Source organism: Ursus maritimus, unplaced genomic scaffold, assembly GCF_017311325.1.
Source record: "Ursus maritimus isolate PB19 unplaced genomic scaffold, ASM1731132v1 scaffold_6, whole genome shotgun sequence".
Classification (NCBI taxonomy): Eukaryota; Metazoa; Chordata; class Mammalia; order Carnivora; family Ursidae; genus Ursus; species Ursus maritimus.
The window spans coordinates 42,298,627-42,315,697 of record NW_024426774.1 but is presented as its reverse complement, the minus strand read 5'-3'; the positions used below and the strand labels follow the sequence as shown (position 1 = coordinate 42,315,697).

At 36.7% G+C, this 17,071-nt stretch overlaps 1 protein-coding gene across 4 annotated transcripts in view; it reads left to right on the top strand.

Moving 5' to 3' along the window:
* The window catches only part of CTNNA2 (catenin alpha 2), a 952,920-nt gene that overhangs the window by 920,003 nt on the left and 15,846 nt on the right, over nt 1-17,071 (top strand). For 2 of the 4 annotated variants that reach the window (XM_008700054.2, XM_040623260.1), the window contains one exon: nt 3,435-3,578. The exons of the other annotated variants lie outside the window; for them this stretch is intronic. In XM_008700054.2, coding sequence (XP_008698276.1) covers nt 3,435-3,578 — 144 coding nt within the window. The remainder of the gene's footprint in view (nt 1-3,434; nt 3,579-17,071) is intronic. 4 annotated transcript variants of the gene reach the window in all.

The window sequence follows — 17,071 nt, the reverse complement described above, 5'->3', positions numbered from 1 at the left end:
AAAAGTGCGTTTAACTTTCTTCTGCATTCTGTTCCTACAGATTATTTTGTCGAATGCTTTCTCCAGCTTAATTTAAATGATTTATAAAATATGGCTTTTATTGTAGCCCTTAGGAGAGAAATATGTTCCATGTTCTGGCCCATGTATATTACAAATAGGAAAGACTTCTGGATGGGCGGTGTGTAGTTTTCTTAGTTCAGATTTCTTGTACTGCTTCAGAACATATTGTCTTACTCTATCTCGAACAGTCATTTTCTTCGTGGGCAATAAATATATTTCAAATATTTCATCCTAATCCAATTTTCTTGAAGGCAAGCTTACTTAACTTAGACTTTAATCTTTTCTTTCATCATCAATGCCATATCTTATTTTATTGCTTTTCTCTGAATACCTTCATCTGTGCAGATGCCTTGCTGATAATGAACTTGACTGGAACTCTGGCTAGCTCTTCTGTCAAATCTGCACAATCTGTATCTTGACCTCTTTCATCCATATCCTTCTGAATATCTATTTCTCAACTTAGAGAAGTTCCTGGAGAAGTTCCAGTCAGCATCATCTTATGAGAATCACGTACTCTTTTAAGTCCAGTGTTCTGTATGTGAGACACTATCATAAAACAAACTCAAAATAGAATCTCTTTATCTAGGAACTCCCAGTTCAAATCAGTTGCTATCAGAATTATTTGGATTCTGTCTTGCTGAGATGTTTCTCTTCAATAATAACATTGTGGTCAGCCTGCCAACTGCCTGATCACATCTTCCACGATTAATTACTTTATAGATACACCTCCAGATTATTCTTTTGGAATGTACAGATTATTCCACCTAACTTTTCTTTATCTTTTACACTAAGTCAAATAACATTTTTTTCAACAAGCAAAATTTTGAAACCAATCCTACATCTCCGATCACAATAAAGTTATAACCATGACTTCAATAATGGGGTCTCTTGAGTGAAATCTTACAATCACTTCATATCTTGTCTTGAAAGGCTAACTCATCCATTTATGTGATATCATAGAAAGTATGCATCAACTCCATAATTGTAGTGACAGTTTTCATAAAAATGTCAAGAGGCTAGATCCTAAGAAGAGTTGTAAATTATCTGATCCTGGCATTGCATTCTGTGTCAAAGAAATTTTTTTTAACTAATATAACTAAAGACATTATTGCAATCAATCGTACTAAATTCACCTAAAAAGTCAGCACAGTTCACCATTCTGCATCCTTTCGATGCAGCCTAGTTTTGCATTGGGTTCCTGAAGTCATGCTCCATTTCCAAATAAGCAGTAGATAATAAGAAATATCAATAGATTATAAGTTAGTTTTATTCAAACATTTAAAAAGTGTTTAATTCCATTTTTATTCTGATACCTTAACATTGGCAAATGTGTACATTCTTTGTTGGGTAGTAAAATTTTTAAGGTGTTTATTGGAAGAATGGACAGTTGCCATCAGTAATCTTAAAATAATGACCTTTAAATTTTGTATGAAAGGTGAGATGACACAAATAAGTTTCCTATACATAAGAATCATTTTTGAAACTGAGAAATTATGGTAAATGAATAGCACATTCCCTATAATGGGAAAGTCAGGAGATGCCTAATTTCTAAAACAAATGGGATCATGATAAAGCATAAAAAAGCAAGGATAAGCCAACGAGTCAATGATCCAAAAAGTAAAAATAGGAAGAAAATTAGGCTTCATAGACCCATTAATTGTGAAAACTCACAGAAAAAAAGCTGTTGAATACAGAATTTGAATTTAGATTTGGAATTACTGAAAATAGAAATACAATAATACAGACAGGGAAACATGCAGAGTATCACTGCTTCCTATAATAAGTACAGAAAACATCAAGTATAAAAAATTCTATTTTTTCTTCATAAATGCCAGATTTTTTTTCTTTTCCATTGTCTAATTCTCCAAAGACGTTCTTTAAATGTCTCTAACATTTATTTTGAGTAAAGGATGGGAGTAATGTTGCCAAATCCATTATCAGTTTGAATTTAGTAGCATCTGTGTTTCAAAATGCTCCCTAACCTGACTATTTTGCTTAATTTTTAAATTGTGATTATTTAATACACTTACATATGTAGTGAGCTAAGAATGGCAGGACTAAAAATAGAATAATATTTGCTTGAAACATAAGAAAGAAATTTTTCAATAAATAATATGGTTTATTTGCTTGTTTCTACAAGCTTTGGGCTTTACCCATTTATGGTGCCATGAATTATAAGCTGTTACTTTTACTAAAATATTTTCTGTGGAAAGAGTGGGTTTCACTTCTCATATATCCCACCAGGCAGATAAAAATCTGGCTTCTATGTTGATGGTTTCAGGATCTCCCTGCTCTTCAATATCACCCTTTTTTGTTTTGTCATACTACCCACTCAACAACTTTGAGTAGTTCATAGTTTTTAACTTCTAAATCTCCATTTAAAAAAAAGACCTTTGTGTTCTCCATATTATTCTCCCATCTTGTCTGTTTTACACCCCCATCCCCCAAATGGACTCAGAGGTTAAATAAAGCTATATGACTATAGCTTTATAGCTTTACTGCATGTGACACAAATGTTTGGTCAGTTAGCATCACTGGGTCACTTAAACTTGACCTCTGACAGTGGCAGTGTAGGTACCATAAGGTTATAGAAATCTTCCCATTTGATTTTTCTCCAGTTTTGAAAGTGGGGTTTAATAACCCCATTTAGATATATGTTATATTCAGTACACACAGAAAACCTAGTCACGATTGACATATTTTATGCTGAAGGTAACATTATAAGAAGTAGAAATAGGCATTGGTTATTGGCTTATCTTTTTAAAATGTGCCTGTCACACAGCCCCTCCTTGGGTACAAAAAGGAAGAGTAAAAAGAGTTGCAGTTGTAGCAACAATGAATGCATTAGTTCTTCAGTGGTTCCAATAAAAGAGGTAAGTATCCTTTTAGTACCATGTACTGGCTGGAGATGCAGAGGCCAAGAACTTGATGAAGGTCACACAGCAGGGCAATGGAACTTCCAAGAAAGACATCTGAGATTCCCCACATACTGTTCCAGGCTTTAAGAGCTGCAGCCCTTGCTTTCTCTCTTGGTGATCTTCAAAGATTTAAATAGGGGTTTCATCCCCTTTGAACCCCACTATGATTGTCCCTGACAATGCCTGACAAGGCAGGGTGCTTCTTCATTCTGCTTCTCCCAGATGGTCCATTTATCTGTTCAAGAGAGCCAATGAGGATTTCATATGGCCGGGCTGCTTAATATCACTGATGCCCACCCATATCTCTTTCAGCACCTAATTCCTTCATATGCCTCTTTCTCCCAATGACCCACTCCCTCTTCCACTTCCCTAATCCCTTCCCAATAGGGTACGTTTTTTTTTTTTTTCTCTTGCTCTCTCTCTCACTCACTCTTTTCTGTATCTCTCGGAAATCAGACAGGAGTTCAGAGCACTTTCACTACCTTTTATGAGGTAGATTGTGATGTCATAGATGGGGGCAGGGCTAGTCAACTTTCTACCCACCTCCCAACCTGTGCTGAGGGAGCTCCGATCGGGAGTGGAAGCAGTGATTCCTCCATGGTGAGTAACTTTGCTTTCTAATGTAATCTGTCTCATTGTAAACATTAATTTTGAAAGCAGGTGTATGGGGATTCAAAGAAGTAAAGATGTGACCATTCAAAGTCTTCTTTACTTACTATTAACCAACTTTGGGCAAAGGATCTACTTATTTATTCTTTGTATGATTTGAGAATTCCAGAGCACAGATATATTCTTCAAGCATGATCTGAACTTGAGATGTAGAAATGGTATTTCATTCCTTTATTTCTTAGTCTTTCTTCCCATTGGGACTGAAAGTCATTGCATATGTGGAATGAACCCATTCTGTAGTCCTTTGATGAGCTTCTTTAAGGAAGGCTAGTTAAGAGAATGTGTTCTTCTTCATTAGAAAGATTACAGGGTCACAAAATATCCTTTACTGATGTTGGCCCAGAGAATCAGTCTGCTCTTTTAAAACTGTGGGGTAAAATTGTGAAGAAACTGATACATAAAGAATTAATAAACTTGGTTTTGATGTAAACAAATGAAAACATTCTAACGTAAAGAAAAAAATATTTAAAACAAAGGAGTCACCACTCTTGCAAGATTAAGGGTGCAGCCATTTCAAAATGTCGCAACCAAATATGCTAACTTTTTTGTTGATGTTGTATGTCATAACACTGATGCTGTTTTGTAGGATTTCTTCGTAGTTAAGAGCTGTGAGATGTCACTGTTCTTTGTTTCATTTGGGTTTCTATAATACTGATTAATTCTTTTGTATGCCTTAGTATTTAGAAAGAAAAAATCTACTGGAGTGAGCATTTTTCCTCCACTTTCCTTATTCTCTCCAGGGTACCTATTAAAACTGTCAAGATGTCAGCTTTTATATAAAAGGGCAAAGGAAGTTCATGGAGGTGGTTAAATCTTTAAAGGATGTTGAACCATCAGGGTGGGTGTTTTTAAAAGGGTTTGACCATCAGAATGTGAGGCCCTGTTAGTTTTCATAGGGTAGGAAAACAAGCTTCTTGGTGTGGATCATGGGTATTAGGAAATATGTTAAGAAAATATCATTCATTTTCTTCAAAGTGTGCATTCCTATTTAACTAACTATGTGTGGATACTGGTGTTGGAAAATCAGAGGCAGTTTGAAAGGAAGAGTCCTTTCTAATCATTAGCTTTTCTATTACTTGTGGAAACCTCTCTCCCTCCTGCCCTGCCAAGTTACCCATTCTTATGAGCTCAAAAGCGCTAGAGCTAATCCTGTTCTTTTCATTACCTGGTGGAGCAGCATGGCAAGTTCTGAAGTGACTTTCCCACCTACACTTTCTAATTTAAGAAGTGACTGTAATGGTAGAGATTTCAAGTACAATAATGAAAAATAGAGCCATAACTGGCCAATAGGAAGACTTAGGTGAAAATCACCTATAGTCGACTTAATATTGCAATGTGGGTAACAATGCCAAAGTCTTACATATTGGGTGATCTCTCTCAAGTCTTTGGCCTACCTTCTTTTAAAAATTCTAGACCCCTCAAACCCAGATAGAAGGAAACCTTGAGTGCCTGAAAACTCTGATGTCTAACTATAGCTCAAGTGTTTAATGTCTTTTATCAACCTCTCATACAGCTGCCAGGTAAGAAATGCTCATATTTTACAAACCCTTGGAATACAATCATCTTTAACTTCGTGAGTTAAGAACAGCTGTGTTGTGCACTTGTGCAGATTCAGAGAGTCTATCATGGAATGCATTGTGCATGCACTTGTTTATCTTCATGTGCATGTTTCATTTATAGTGGCGTTCATTTTTTTAATTCATTTGTATGTATTAAAATTCTAATTTAAAAGTACTCTATATTGTGCTATAAATAAAACCATGAAGTGTAATAGAAGTTGAATTAATTTGGGGTCTCCACATTGGTAATAGTAGTTCCATTTCTGTCATTGACTAATTAGGTAACTGAAAGAAAATTAGATCTCTTGGGCCTCAGTTTTCTCATTGTAAAATGGTGATTGATGATATACAAGAGAAATCCTAAGGTACCCTGCTCTGAAATTGTATGGTTTTATAATATATTTTTTAAGAAATTGTTTATGGGAAAAAGACTGAATAGTTGATGAGGCGTTGTTTTTGTATGAGACATAGCATTCTATAGACTGGAAAGAAAATTTCAGTCCAAAGTAGGTTTTAGAATGTACCCTGTATTTGATGTAGTATTATTTGGTTAACAAGTGGGCTCTGTTCTTTTAAATGGACAGTATCAAACCTGTGATAGTTAGCTGCGTGTTGATTTGGAAGATTGATTTGCTTTTTTAACTCTGTAATTTTGTTGTTCTAATATTTTGAGATTAAAAGAAATCCTTAACTACTAGGTAATGGATGGATCTGGATATCACTGGGAATGAAAAATTAAAAACTACTTTGCAGTATTATAGGAATTCTTTTGTGGTGTTGGTAAGAGTTGATAAATAGGGACTTGGTGGGTATTAAGGTATGTGTTACAGGGAATAGAACACATATAGGGCCTCGCTCCTGCTCTTGGGGAGTATGCAACCTTTTTGGGTGTCTAGACACATGCCAGGTGTCAACTTAAGGGTGAAGACAGTACATGTCTAAGAACTGAGATATATCCCTGTGGTGTTGGGTACATTGGATTGCTCTGGGAAGGCTTTTTGAGAATCTGAGAGCTTCAGCTCACTTGGAATACAGTGGTTTAAATTTGTGTCATTGCACATAAGGAGAGCAGGGGAGCATTTCAGGTCATCAAGATCATGGAACTGTAAATCTTGCAGAGGAGCTCTTGTGTTTAGATACGCCATGTGTCAAAGCCACACATCAAAATATTTGCATATAATCCAGCCCCATACCTTTCCTGAGCCCTTCCCTTTAATCATTTGCTGACTACAATAGATGATATTCCTGTTTACAAGAGTTGAGGAGCCTGCTGCAAGTGAGTGAAATTCAAAGATTATTTATTAAGATGTAATCAGGCAGCCATTTTCTCAGTCATACAAAAGGTCATATCATCACTTGCAGCCACAACAGCAGAAGAGAAATAAAGGGAAGGAATTAGGGACAGGAGACTCTAGCTGTGAGACATTCTGATTTTCTGACAAAAGTGGAAAGGGATTATGTTACCACTGACATATTTAGAAATATTGATGACCGTGAAGAAATGTACATAAGCTAGAGAATCCATGTAAGCAGGACAATTTTCCAAAGCAAATGGAAGGTTCTTTGTGTACTGAGTAGGAATAATGTCAGACTTTGCTCTCAAACAGCCAATGTTGAGAAGGTTTAAACACTAAAAGCTCACATGATTATGTAAGTCTCCTTCCCCAGTGCACTTGGGAAGAGGGTATTCATTTGGGCATGATTTGCCCACATTGACAACAAAGCACACTTATGATTGAAAGCTGCTTTGGTGCTGTAGGTTCATAGATGATTTGCAGTATATACTTTGCATCACTTAGACAGCACTATTTGTTGTATTTCTTGCCATCCATATTCCTTCTAAGTTATTACTTTGGCTTTTCTAATAGACTGGAATTCCATGAGTCGAACTGCTTTTTCACCGTTAGAATCCCAGATTCTAAAGACTTAGTTTACATCATCCAGTAAAATGTTTCTTAATTTCCTATCATGACATAAATATTAATTTGTAGAATATACCATCTCAGGAAATCACTTTCAAAAAGCAAAATTTGTATATATGGGAATGATGAAATAGCATGATCAGTCTGTGTTCTCTTAGAAATAATTTTTCCCAAAAAAGTTCAAGTAGAACTTAGATAAAATTTTGTCAAACAGTATAAATTATTAAAGGAAGTTAGAGATATTAGAATCATGTCTGTCTCCAAAGAACAATGACAAATGCTGGCACCTCTAGGGGTGACTCTAGTATCAGATTATAATTCAACAAGTGTTTGTTGGGTAAATAATATGTGATATTCACTGTCCTCTGAATGGACATGGAATTAGCATGGAAAACAGACCCATAATCAATAACTATAACAGTAATTATAAGTTATAATAATCACTGTAACAGAAACATGAAGAGAAGGGGGAAGGGGAAACTTCATAAAGGGGGTGATATTTTTTTAAACCTTCATGAATAAGTAGATGAGAGTTTTCCAGGTAGAAGAGGAGAGAAAGGATTAGCTCAGGAGAGGAACAGAATGCCCATAATTTTGAGGTGTAGATGTGTACTGTGCTGGTTGGACCTGAAAATGTCAGAGATGCGTGGAAAGATGGAGAAAAGTAAAAAGTGGAGTTGGAAGTTTGACAAGTAAAAAGTGGGGTCTGGATATTAAAGAAATTTTTCTGACCCATTCTGATTTTAATGAGTGTTTCTCAAAATGATCGAAGGATCATCTGCATGCCAAACCCATCAAGTGGTGGGAGGAGACTGTGGCTAAAATGCAGAACTGTGGCTAAAATGCAGACCTGTTAAAATCAGGATTGTGGAGAGTACGTTCTTAAAATCTGTAACTCACTACCCCATCCTAACCCCAGGCTTTAGAATCTCCACAAGGCAACAAAACTGACTCATTATGTTTCTGTGTTCTTGGAAAAAGCTTCAGGAAAAAAAAGAATTAAATATTAAGAATAAAAGGCTTGGGAAAAATGGGATTTAAAGGTAATATAAGAACGTTCTTGAGAAAATTGGCTTAAATTTTGACTAAGCATAAAAACCTTTATAAGAATGGTGATTATTAAGTGTAAAGAATTGCCAAGTGATGTTATTAACATCTCCTTGAAGGAAAGGCATGAGACTACAAACATTTAAGGGACCGTCTTGCATCTTTAATTTTTATGCTCCAATACAAGGAGTTAATGAAGTTCAGGACTAAGTTGTTTTCCAACAGTCCAGAGCAGTATTTATTCCTGGGTGTATTTTTGGTAGAACTATTTGGCTACTTTTACATTTTAATTAGGGGAACTTTTTGAAAGAGAAATAAATGTATATATTAGCATTACCATCATGACTGGAAAAATCAAACATTCATGCCAATATAGAGCCTGATCTAGATGGTCTATGTTGAAAAATATGAATTATCTAACTATATGTCTACATCAACAATCATTTGGAAGTGACTTTTTTCCTCTCCTTTTCTTCATGGACAACAACTATTATCTTCTACCCATCAGTCTATGTAAAAGTTACACAAGTGTTCAAAGATGCCAGAAGAGAAAGGCACTAGAGAGTTATTTTACATTTGACTAAGACATGAGAATGAACCCTGATCTGGAAGAAGGTAGCCCTCAGATCACAGCAAGGAAAGTCCATTTTGGATTCAACCCTCTAACTAACTGTTTTGCACGCAGTTCTCCTGTTTCAGATTGCCAGAATCTCTTGTATTTGTTTTTTGAGAACTTTGTTTAGAAGTCAAGCAGTGATAGGGAACCTTGCTTTTCTCCCCATACTCACCTCTGTGCATATAATTGCAGTGATTGCTGTGGCAGAGATGGTGATCCTGTCACATACTAGAAGCAGTTGACTGGTAGAATGCCAGTGCCTGCCATTGATTGGGCAAATTGATTTTGGCACGGTGACCTAAAGATCTTTTTTTAAAAAATTCTTAGGTATTTTTTTACTAAGGATGTGTAGCTCTGTTACTGCCCGTATCACACCAACCCAGGCAAACATAATCTTGAGTGGTTCTTAGAAGATGTGCCAGGCAAAATTATTTACCTGAATAAGGCCTTCCATTTTACATGAATAAAAGTCAAGCTTAGAACAGTAACAGCCACATGGTTTTGATGTCAGATATGTGAAAAATATGGTAGAGTACACTGTGTTCTCTTAAGGTAGATGGTAAAATTATAAGCAATGTGTTGCTGTTAGATGTGAAGTTGGAAACTAACTCTTTTACAATTTGGGTGATATTAGGCAACATTCCTAATCTCTGAGCTTTTGTTTTTGCTTTATAAATTAGAATAGCAATACATTTAGAGGGACAATAGGACAACCGCCTGTAGTAAATGACATTATTATACTAGCTAAGATGCAGTGAGGGCTCAGTATGTCCCAGGCGCTGTGCTAAGTATTTTAAGTGCAGTATGCAATGTTTTTAACAGTTATCCTTTGGAGGAAACACTGTCATCCCCATTAAAGACATTAGGAAAATGAATTTCAGAGAATTGAAGTAACTTCCTGGAGGTCACAAAGTTAGTGGCTGACATACTATAGTGCTTTCCAAGAAGCCTCCCTTGACATTCTCCCACAGCATGATGTGTTCTGTTATTCCTAGTAGGACTCTGCAATGTAAGAACTTATCTAATTATATCTCTCCCAACTTCTCTGCAAACTCCATAAGGGTGGGGAATGTGTCTGAATGTTGACTTTTTCCCTGTTTCCTTGCGCAATAAGCACATAATGTGTGCTTAATAAATCAGCTTCCTGATTTTTTTTTCTAGCTTACTTAATTCCTTTGTAACTTTGTTAAATTTTCTAGTACATCACATAGACCGTTCTTTAAGATTATGGCATAGAAACATACAAAATTTCTTACAGAATAGCTGAATTAAATTAATAATGTATTTTAAAAAAGGAATTTGAGAGTAAGGGCCTCAGTGACAGATTTCATTTCATTTGCTTTCCCACATAAAGGTTATGATACATTAAAATGTTAATTATATCTAGATGTGAAATATTGTGTTTTAATTAACTATCTTAAATTATTAACGCCCAATAATAGTATTAACAATCTGTACAGTCTTTCACATGTTTTAATTAGATATAGATTCAGCTTCATATGATAAAACCTCCAAAGAGAGAGTTATTTCTCTGTCACATAGACTAAGTCTATATGTGGTTCAGGGCCAATATAGGCAGCTCAGAATCATCAGGGACTCAGAGTACCTCTGATTTATGGTCTGCTCTACTTAGTGTGAGGCTTCTACTCTCAAGTGCATCTTTCGGTCCAAGATGACTGCTTGTGCTCCTGTTTTCCATACAGGAAGAAGAAAATAAATGTAAGGGCAAAATGGTGTGCTTCCAAGCTGTGTTAGCACCCTTCAGGGGGACTTCCCAGGAACATCTGTCCCCCTACCCCAACAGTTTCTGTTTACATCATACGAGGAACCTGAAAAAATGGGAGAGTTAGGCATGGAGTGGTCGTTCTTGCCCATGTATACCCTCCATTAAATGGAACACATAGAATTCTGACTTCCACCATTGCTTTGTGATCTTGGGCAAGTTATTTGACTTCACTGAGCCCCATTTTTCTTAGTTGCAAAGTGAGAATGATATTAGTATCTACTTCAGTGTGCTGTTGTTAGGGTTAAATACGTTGATGTGTGTCACACATTTAGCGCGGCGTACAGAATGGAGAAGTACTGAATAAATAGGTAGCTAACTTAATTTTTCCTTATCTTGTCTCTGCCAAAAGATGATATTCTTTTTGATGATGTAGGTGCTACCTGTTTTATTTCATCATGTCTACTCCAGTTAACAGCTGGATGTACAGTAGTGAATAACCAGCCAAGGTCTGTACCCTCATTGAGATTCCATTAGTTTGTCATTGGGAGTCCTGGAGAAATCACTCACAGAGAGGTGATAATTCACAGTACAGAAGGGAATGACCTTAAAGAGAAATGAAGTAGTGAGTCTTACGTTACAATCTATAGAAGAATCACATGGGAAGCAAATAAAAATTTTCTGAGAATTCTGGGCTCTACCTCCACAGTTCTGATACCACATCTGAGATCAGGAACATGTAATTCTATTCCTAAATGTTTCTGATGCAGAGGACTCACGGATCACACCTTGAAAAATACTGGTCTAGGAAGTGGAGGGAAGAGATCCTTATGAGCTATGGTGAAACATTTCCGGTACTTGACGTCTGTTTGGACCCTTGCCTAGAAAACCCTTTTTGGCTTGCTGCATTAGCTGTTTTAGTCTAGCCTAGCCTGGCTAATTCCCAGCTGTGGAGAGCTGGTTGCAGTTGTCCATTGCAGGATATTCAGCAACATCTCTGGCATCTCCTCTATAGATGCTTGTAGCAACTTTCCTTCTCCAATAGTGACGATCAAATGTCTCCAGACCTTGCCAAATGTATCCTGGGGTACAGGGACAATTGCCCCTGGATGAGAACTCTAGATATAGTTGATCTTGACCTTTCACCTAGAGTGTACATACTATTTGAAATGGAGTCTTTTATTTCTTCCTTTCTGGAAGGGTAGAAGATGACCGATAACATGGTCCAGCCTCATCTGCCAAATGCCCATTCCCAGCATGGCAGCAGGGTGTGGATATGCACTTTCCTAGAGATAAGATTCCTGAGAATCCATCACAATCCTCCTCAGGCCATAGCCTTCATACACGTTTTAAAGGTCTCTATCCACCTCTCTTTTTGTTTACCCCAAACCTTCCTGTCTTAGAGATGCAGGCATTTCTATTATGAAAGGCAATTAAGGGCTTTGATGAGAATGTTGCTCGAAAGAAATTTTAAACAAGGCAAAATTTCTTCAGTTTTTTGCTTTTTATAAACAAGGGTCTTGAGGTTAAAATAATTCAGTTGTTTTTACAGCACTTTTTTAACAAATCCTTTTCACATATCATTATATATTTAGCCATTCTTTATATATATATTTTAATCCTTATAACAAGTGCATTTTTTAAAATATGAAAAAAAGCAATAGTTTATATTTTTTCCTTAACAAAATAGTATTAAGATGTGCATCAGGCCAATGGTCTTGAAATTCATATGACTTATGCAGGTGTTTTTGAGGTAATATTTATAATGAGTAAATCTGGCAATGCTGAAATTAGCGGGTGAGCCCTTGAAACCAAGCAAGTTGTAGGTAGAAACTGTTTCATAGCTTAGCATTAATTTTTTTAAAAGAAGTTTGGAGAGCTCTAATAGGTGGCGACTCCAGATATAACAGAGATCACTCCTTCTTTCAAAGGTGTAGCTGTGGTGCATTTGAAGAATTTGCCTTGGCAGTTTTTAGTCTATCAGGTAAAGAAATAATGAGGTAGCCTTTACATCTTATAATAAATATGGAGGTGATTTAACTTTGTCAAAGGCTAGATTCACAGGGACTCTAAGATAGGGATTGTGCCTTGAGGAAGCTTTCATCTTAATATTAAGTATGGTTTTTGGTAGGGGCAAGATACTGTATCAGACTCTCTCTAACCCTTTAATGTTTATCTTTGTTCAGTGGTTAAAAGTTGTCATTTTCGTGAAAGTTTGTGGAGTCCTTTTTTTTCCGAGAAGTTTTCCAATTTCATAGATTTGAAGCTTTCTTTCAAAGGAACCACTAATATTTTTCTGTGATTTTTGGCAATACTGTTATGCATTTCCAGTCTTTTGAGGATGCTTTGTTCTTTAATCTGTGGTTTTTGAAAGTTTCTTGCATAGTTCAACCTCTTTTGCAAGGAAACATACAATATGTTGTCCATCCATAGACGTTCTTTTTTAACCAAATCATATTTCCAGTTTTAGATTGAAGGGGAACCCTCTGGTGCTTTTGCTGCATTTCCCCTAAAGTACAGTCATTCCAGGAGAAACAGATGATAAGGTTCCAAAGCAGGCCACTCCCTGGCAGGCGTATGTAAGGGGAAGCATCCCGGCTTCTCAGGGGAACTACTTTAAATGGCTTTTATTCTTATTCGAAAGCCGTTGGAGCTGTAGTATATTCCTAAATCCACCGGGAGCAGAAGTCACGCCCTTGTATTTCCGGTAACTGTCTTATTAGCTAGCATTTAAGCCTCAGTTCCCTCATCTATTAGGTAGTGGGAATAAAGTAATAAAAATCTTTTTGTGTGCGTGAGGATTAAGTGGTGTAACATACAGGAAAGATCTAATTGGTTTGGATGCTCAATATGTATTGAATCTGGAAAATATCCAGAGTATATTAACCCAGTAAACAGAAGTTATCAATCAACTTTTATCAGTAGGCTGGCCTTTTATAGGTCAATTTAAGAGGCAGCCTGAACTACGAATCTGTCATTCAACTGACTAAACACTGGGATATGTATACCAAATCCCAATACGGCTTATGTAGTACTAGCTCTGTGGAGGACATGACCAGTAAAGGGCCAGGAAGTACTTGTTTATATATATCCAGAAGCCTAGCTCTGGAGATAATACTTTCACACATAATACAAAGCTTTTGAAGACAAAGTAGCAAATAAGTAACTAACTATCTGATGCTAGCAAGGAATGTAACCAAAATTGAGCTGGAATCACTAAGGACGGCTCTAGGAATGAGTTAGCCGTCCTATTGCAAGAATAGTTTACCTTTATTTTTTGGCTAATCTGTATATCTTTTTGGACTGCATTCCACAGCCAGTTTTTGGATCCCAAACAGAAGGTCCCTGTGTTATATTTCTTTTGAGAATCCTATTCCCTGACCATTCCCCACACATGGGAAAAGTGGAATTTTAACTAGACTGCCCCAGCCATGCTTTATCCCTAGCAATGTCCACTGTCAGGTGGAAGAAGAAAGCTTACCTCCTTTTGGAAGTACTTTGTTCTTGTCTCCCTTGGGCTTATGATGCTCTCACACTACCGTGGGCATTTATTAAAATACTTTTACCTGTGCAGAGTTCCTTAGGCCTAAGTTACCCAGGTGATCCAATAACTTATGATAAATACTCTAAAAGGATTCCCAAAAGGTATCATGTTATTAGTAATACTTTATACTGACATTTTTTAAAATTTAAAAAAGTGTTGTAAGTTTATTTTCTCACTTGGACCTCAATGACAGGCGAAAGTATTATATCTCTATAGCTGAAGAAATAGAAGCTCAGAGAGGTTACTGTAGTGTCCAAAACTTTGACAGTCAGTGGTTGGCACAGGCAAGGTTGGAGCCAGTTTCTCTGATGGGCAGTCTTGTGCTTTTTGCAACGTAAGATGTTGCTGCTTCTAGTAGTTGAACTAGTTGTTGAGCAGGAGATAACAGGAAATAGTGTGTGTCAGGTGGTGTAGATGATGGTAGCAACTAACACATATTAGGTTCTTAAAATTTGTATCAGTCAGACGGACATCATATCAGTACTCATGATATGGTGAAGTAAAAAGCTAAGTTGTAGAACTTTTGAATAAAGTCTTTTCATATTCTATGAATAAATAGCAAGTGGTATATATGGTGGCTAGGGGAAAGGAGAATTATAGGTTGTATTTAATCAAGTTTTCTTTGAACATGTAGATGACTTTAGAAGCTGGCAAGAAAATGAGTAACTGGATGATGTCCCTGCTTCTTGCCTAGTTCATATCTCATGTGAATCATAATTGCAAGATTCGAAGTTAGTGTGATTTTTTTTTTTCCCTTTTTGGCTTAGGGAAATTCACCTCATTACTGCTTGGTCACATGACTCACACTTGAAAATAATTAGAACACATCATAACTCATGCTTAGCCCTATGATGTCACCAATAGCCAGGAACAGAGTTCAGAGCAGGAACACACTATGGTAGATTCACCTGGTCAAAGAAGACTGGATGTTGTATGTCACATGGACTGAAGCCCGTTTCTATCAGATATGAATTTTGTGAACCCAAGGTCACAAAATAATTTTCTGTATTTGTTTCCTCATACATAATGGATGGTGGTTTGTACCATATACATTCATATTTTTTTGTGGCTTAGAGATTATGTATTAAAACACCAGGGTTATATGTACCAAACACAAGTCATGCCTCACAGATGCTGGTACTATTAATGAGGGAGATGATCTTTAATGAAAACTCAGTACTTTGCACACAGAAAGCAATAAACACAAAGAATTAGATTGTGGATGTTTTCTGAGCAAAGGATGATCCTGATTGTACCAGTGAAGCACAGTAAGAGGAAGAGGTCTTAAGATTTGTGTAGCAGTTTAGCTAAGGTCCATTATGTCCCTAAATTCCACTCTCCTGCCAATATCATTATTTGGGTACTCTTCCATGGAAGAATGAATAAGTGGAAGGTATGGAGAGTTGGCTGTACTATAATAGACACTGTGCCCTAGTTTGTCTTACGACAAGCTTTGTCATCTCTTATTTCCTCATCTGTAAAGTTGCAATTATTCAATAATATTTAGCGAATATTTAGGGAATACCCATTTGGCAGACACAGTTGCAGGTGTCTGGGATGTAGCATGGGGTGGGGGATAGCAAACCCAGAAGAAAATATTTGTTAGATGGTGATGACTATATGAAAAAATAATAAAACAGGGAAAGAATAGCAAAGTAAGAGAATAGGGTGGGAATGGAGATGCAATTTGAAAAGGAAAGTTTTCAGTAAGATGTAGGTATTTCATCAAAGATCTGATGGAGATGAGGGACCAAGCCTTGTAGTGTCTGTGGGAAGAGCATTTAGGCAGAGACAATATCAAGTGTGGGCATGACTGGTCTGTCTAAGCAACGGGCAAGGGATCAGTATTTAGGAGTGGAGTGAACAAAGGAAAAATCAGAACAATTGGGGATAGGATTATATGACCTTGAAGACCACTTTACTAGCTGTGGATTCTACCCGTATTGAAATGGGGGACTGCAGGACAGTGTTAAGAAGAAAAGGGACATTATTTGAGTTCATTTAATAGGATCATTCTGGCTTCTGTTTAAGAATAGTCCAAGCAGCACGTGTTGTGATGAGCACTGGGTGTTATACTCAACTAGTGAATCGTTGAACACTACAGCAAAAACTGATGATGTGCTCCTCTATGTTGGCAAACTGTGCATGCACACACACACACACGACCAAAGAAGTGAAAGGGAATGAGAAGCAAGAAAGTTAGTTAGAGGAAGATACTGCAACAATGCAGCAAGAGATCCTGATGACTGGGCCTTGTGGTAACAGTAGAGTAGGTGAGGTCAAAAGGATAGATTTCAAAAATGCTGTTGCCAAGATATGATGGCAGATTGGAGGCTAGATCTAAGAGAATAAGATATGGAACGTAAGATTCTGGGTTTTTAACCTCAACAGGTGGAAAAACTGTGTTGCCAATGACTATAGGAGGAGCAGGTTTTAGGGAGAGGTGGAGTTAATCATAGAGCCCTTGCTATCTCGGAATGTTGGGAAGAGTCAATAAGAAAACTGCAGATCAGCTTAGATCATTCTCTAAATGTCACGAATCATCTTTGTGAAAGTAACAACTCTTGCAAGAACCCGAAGTGGTATCTAGGTGAAAGTTAAAGATTTAATTGTTACAACTAACTGAGTTGTGTTCTGAACTAAAGATAGGAAACCTCTACCTAAATCTGTGACAGTGTTGGAAATTATTTGAATATGTGATAAAATTGTAGTGGGTTTACATCTCACAATGGGAAAATAAGTGACCAGGAAGAAAGAAAAAGATTTGGAGGGTATTGCTCTATGTCTACTCAAAAAATGCTTCAGAGTAGGCAGAAAAATGTATTCAATTATAAAAAGCTAGGGAATAACTGCTCAAATTTAAAACTAGTTTAATTAAAATTACTGGTTTTACTACGCATTATACTGAAGACCTTTTATGAGCTCTTGAATAATGATATCCATTTCTTCTTCTTGTAATTCTCATTTCTCTAATGAAAGAAGAGTTAATTTTAGGTTGTATAGTGAATTATTT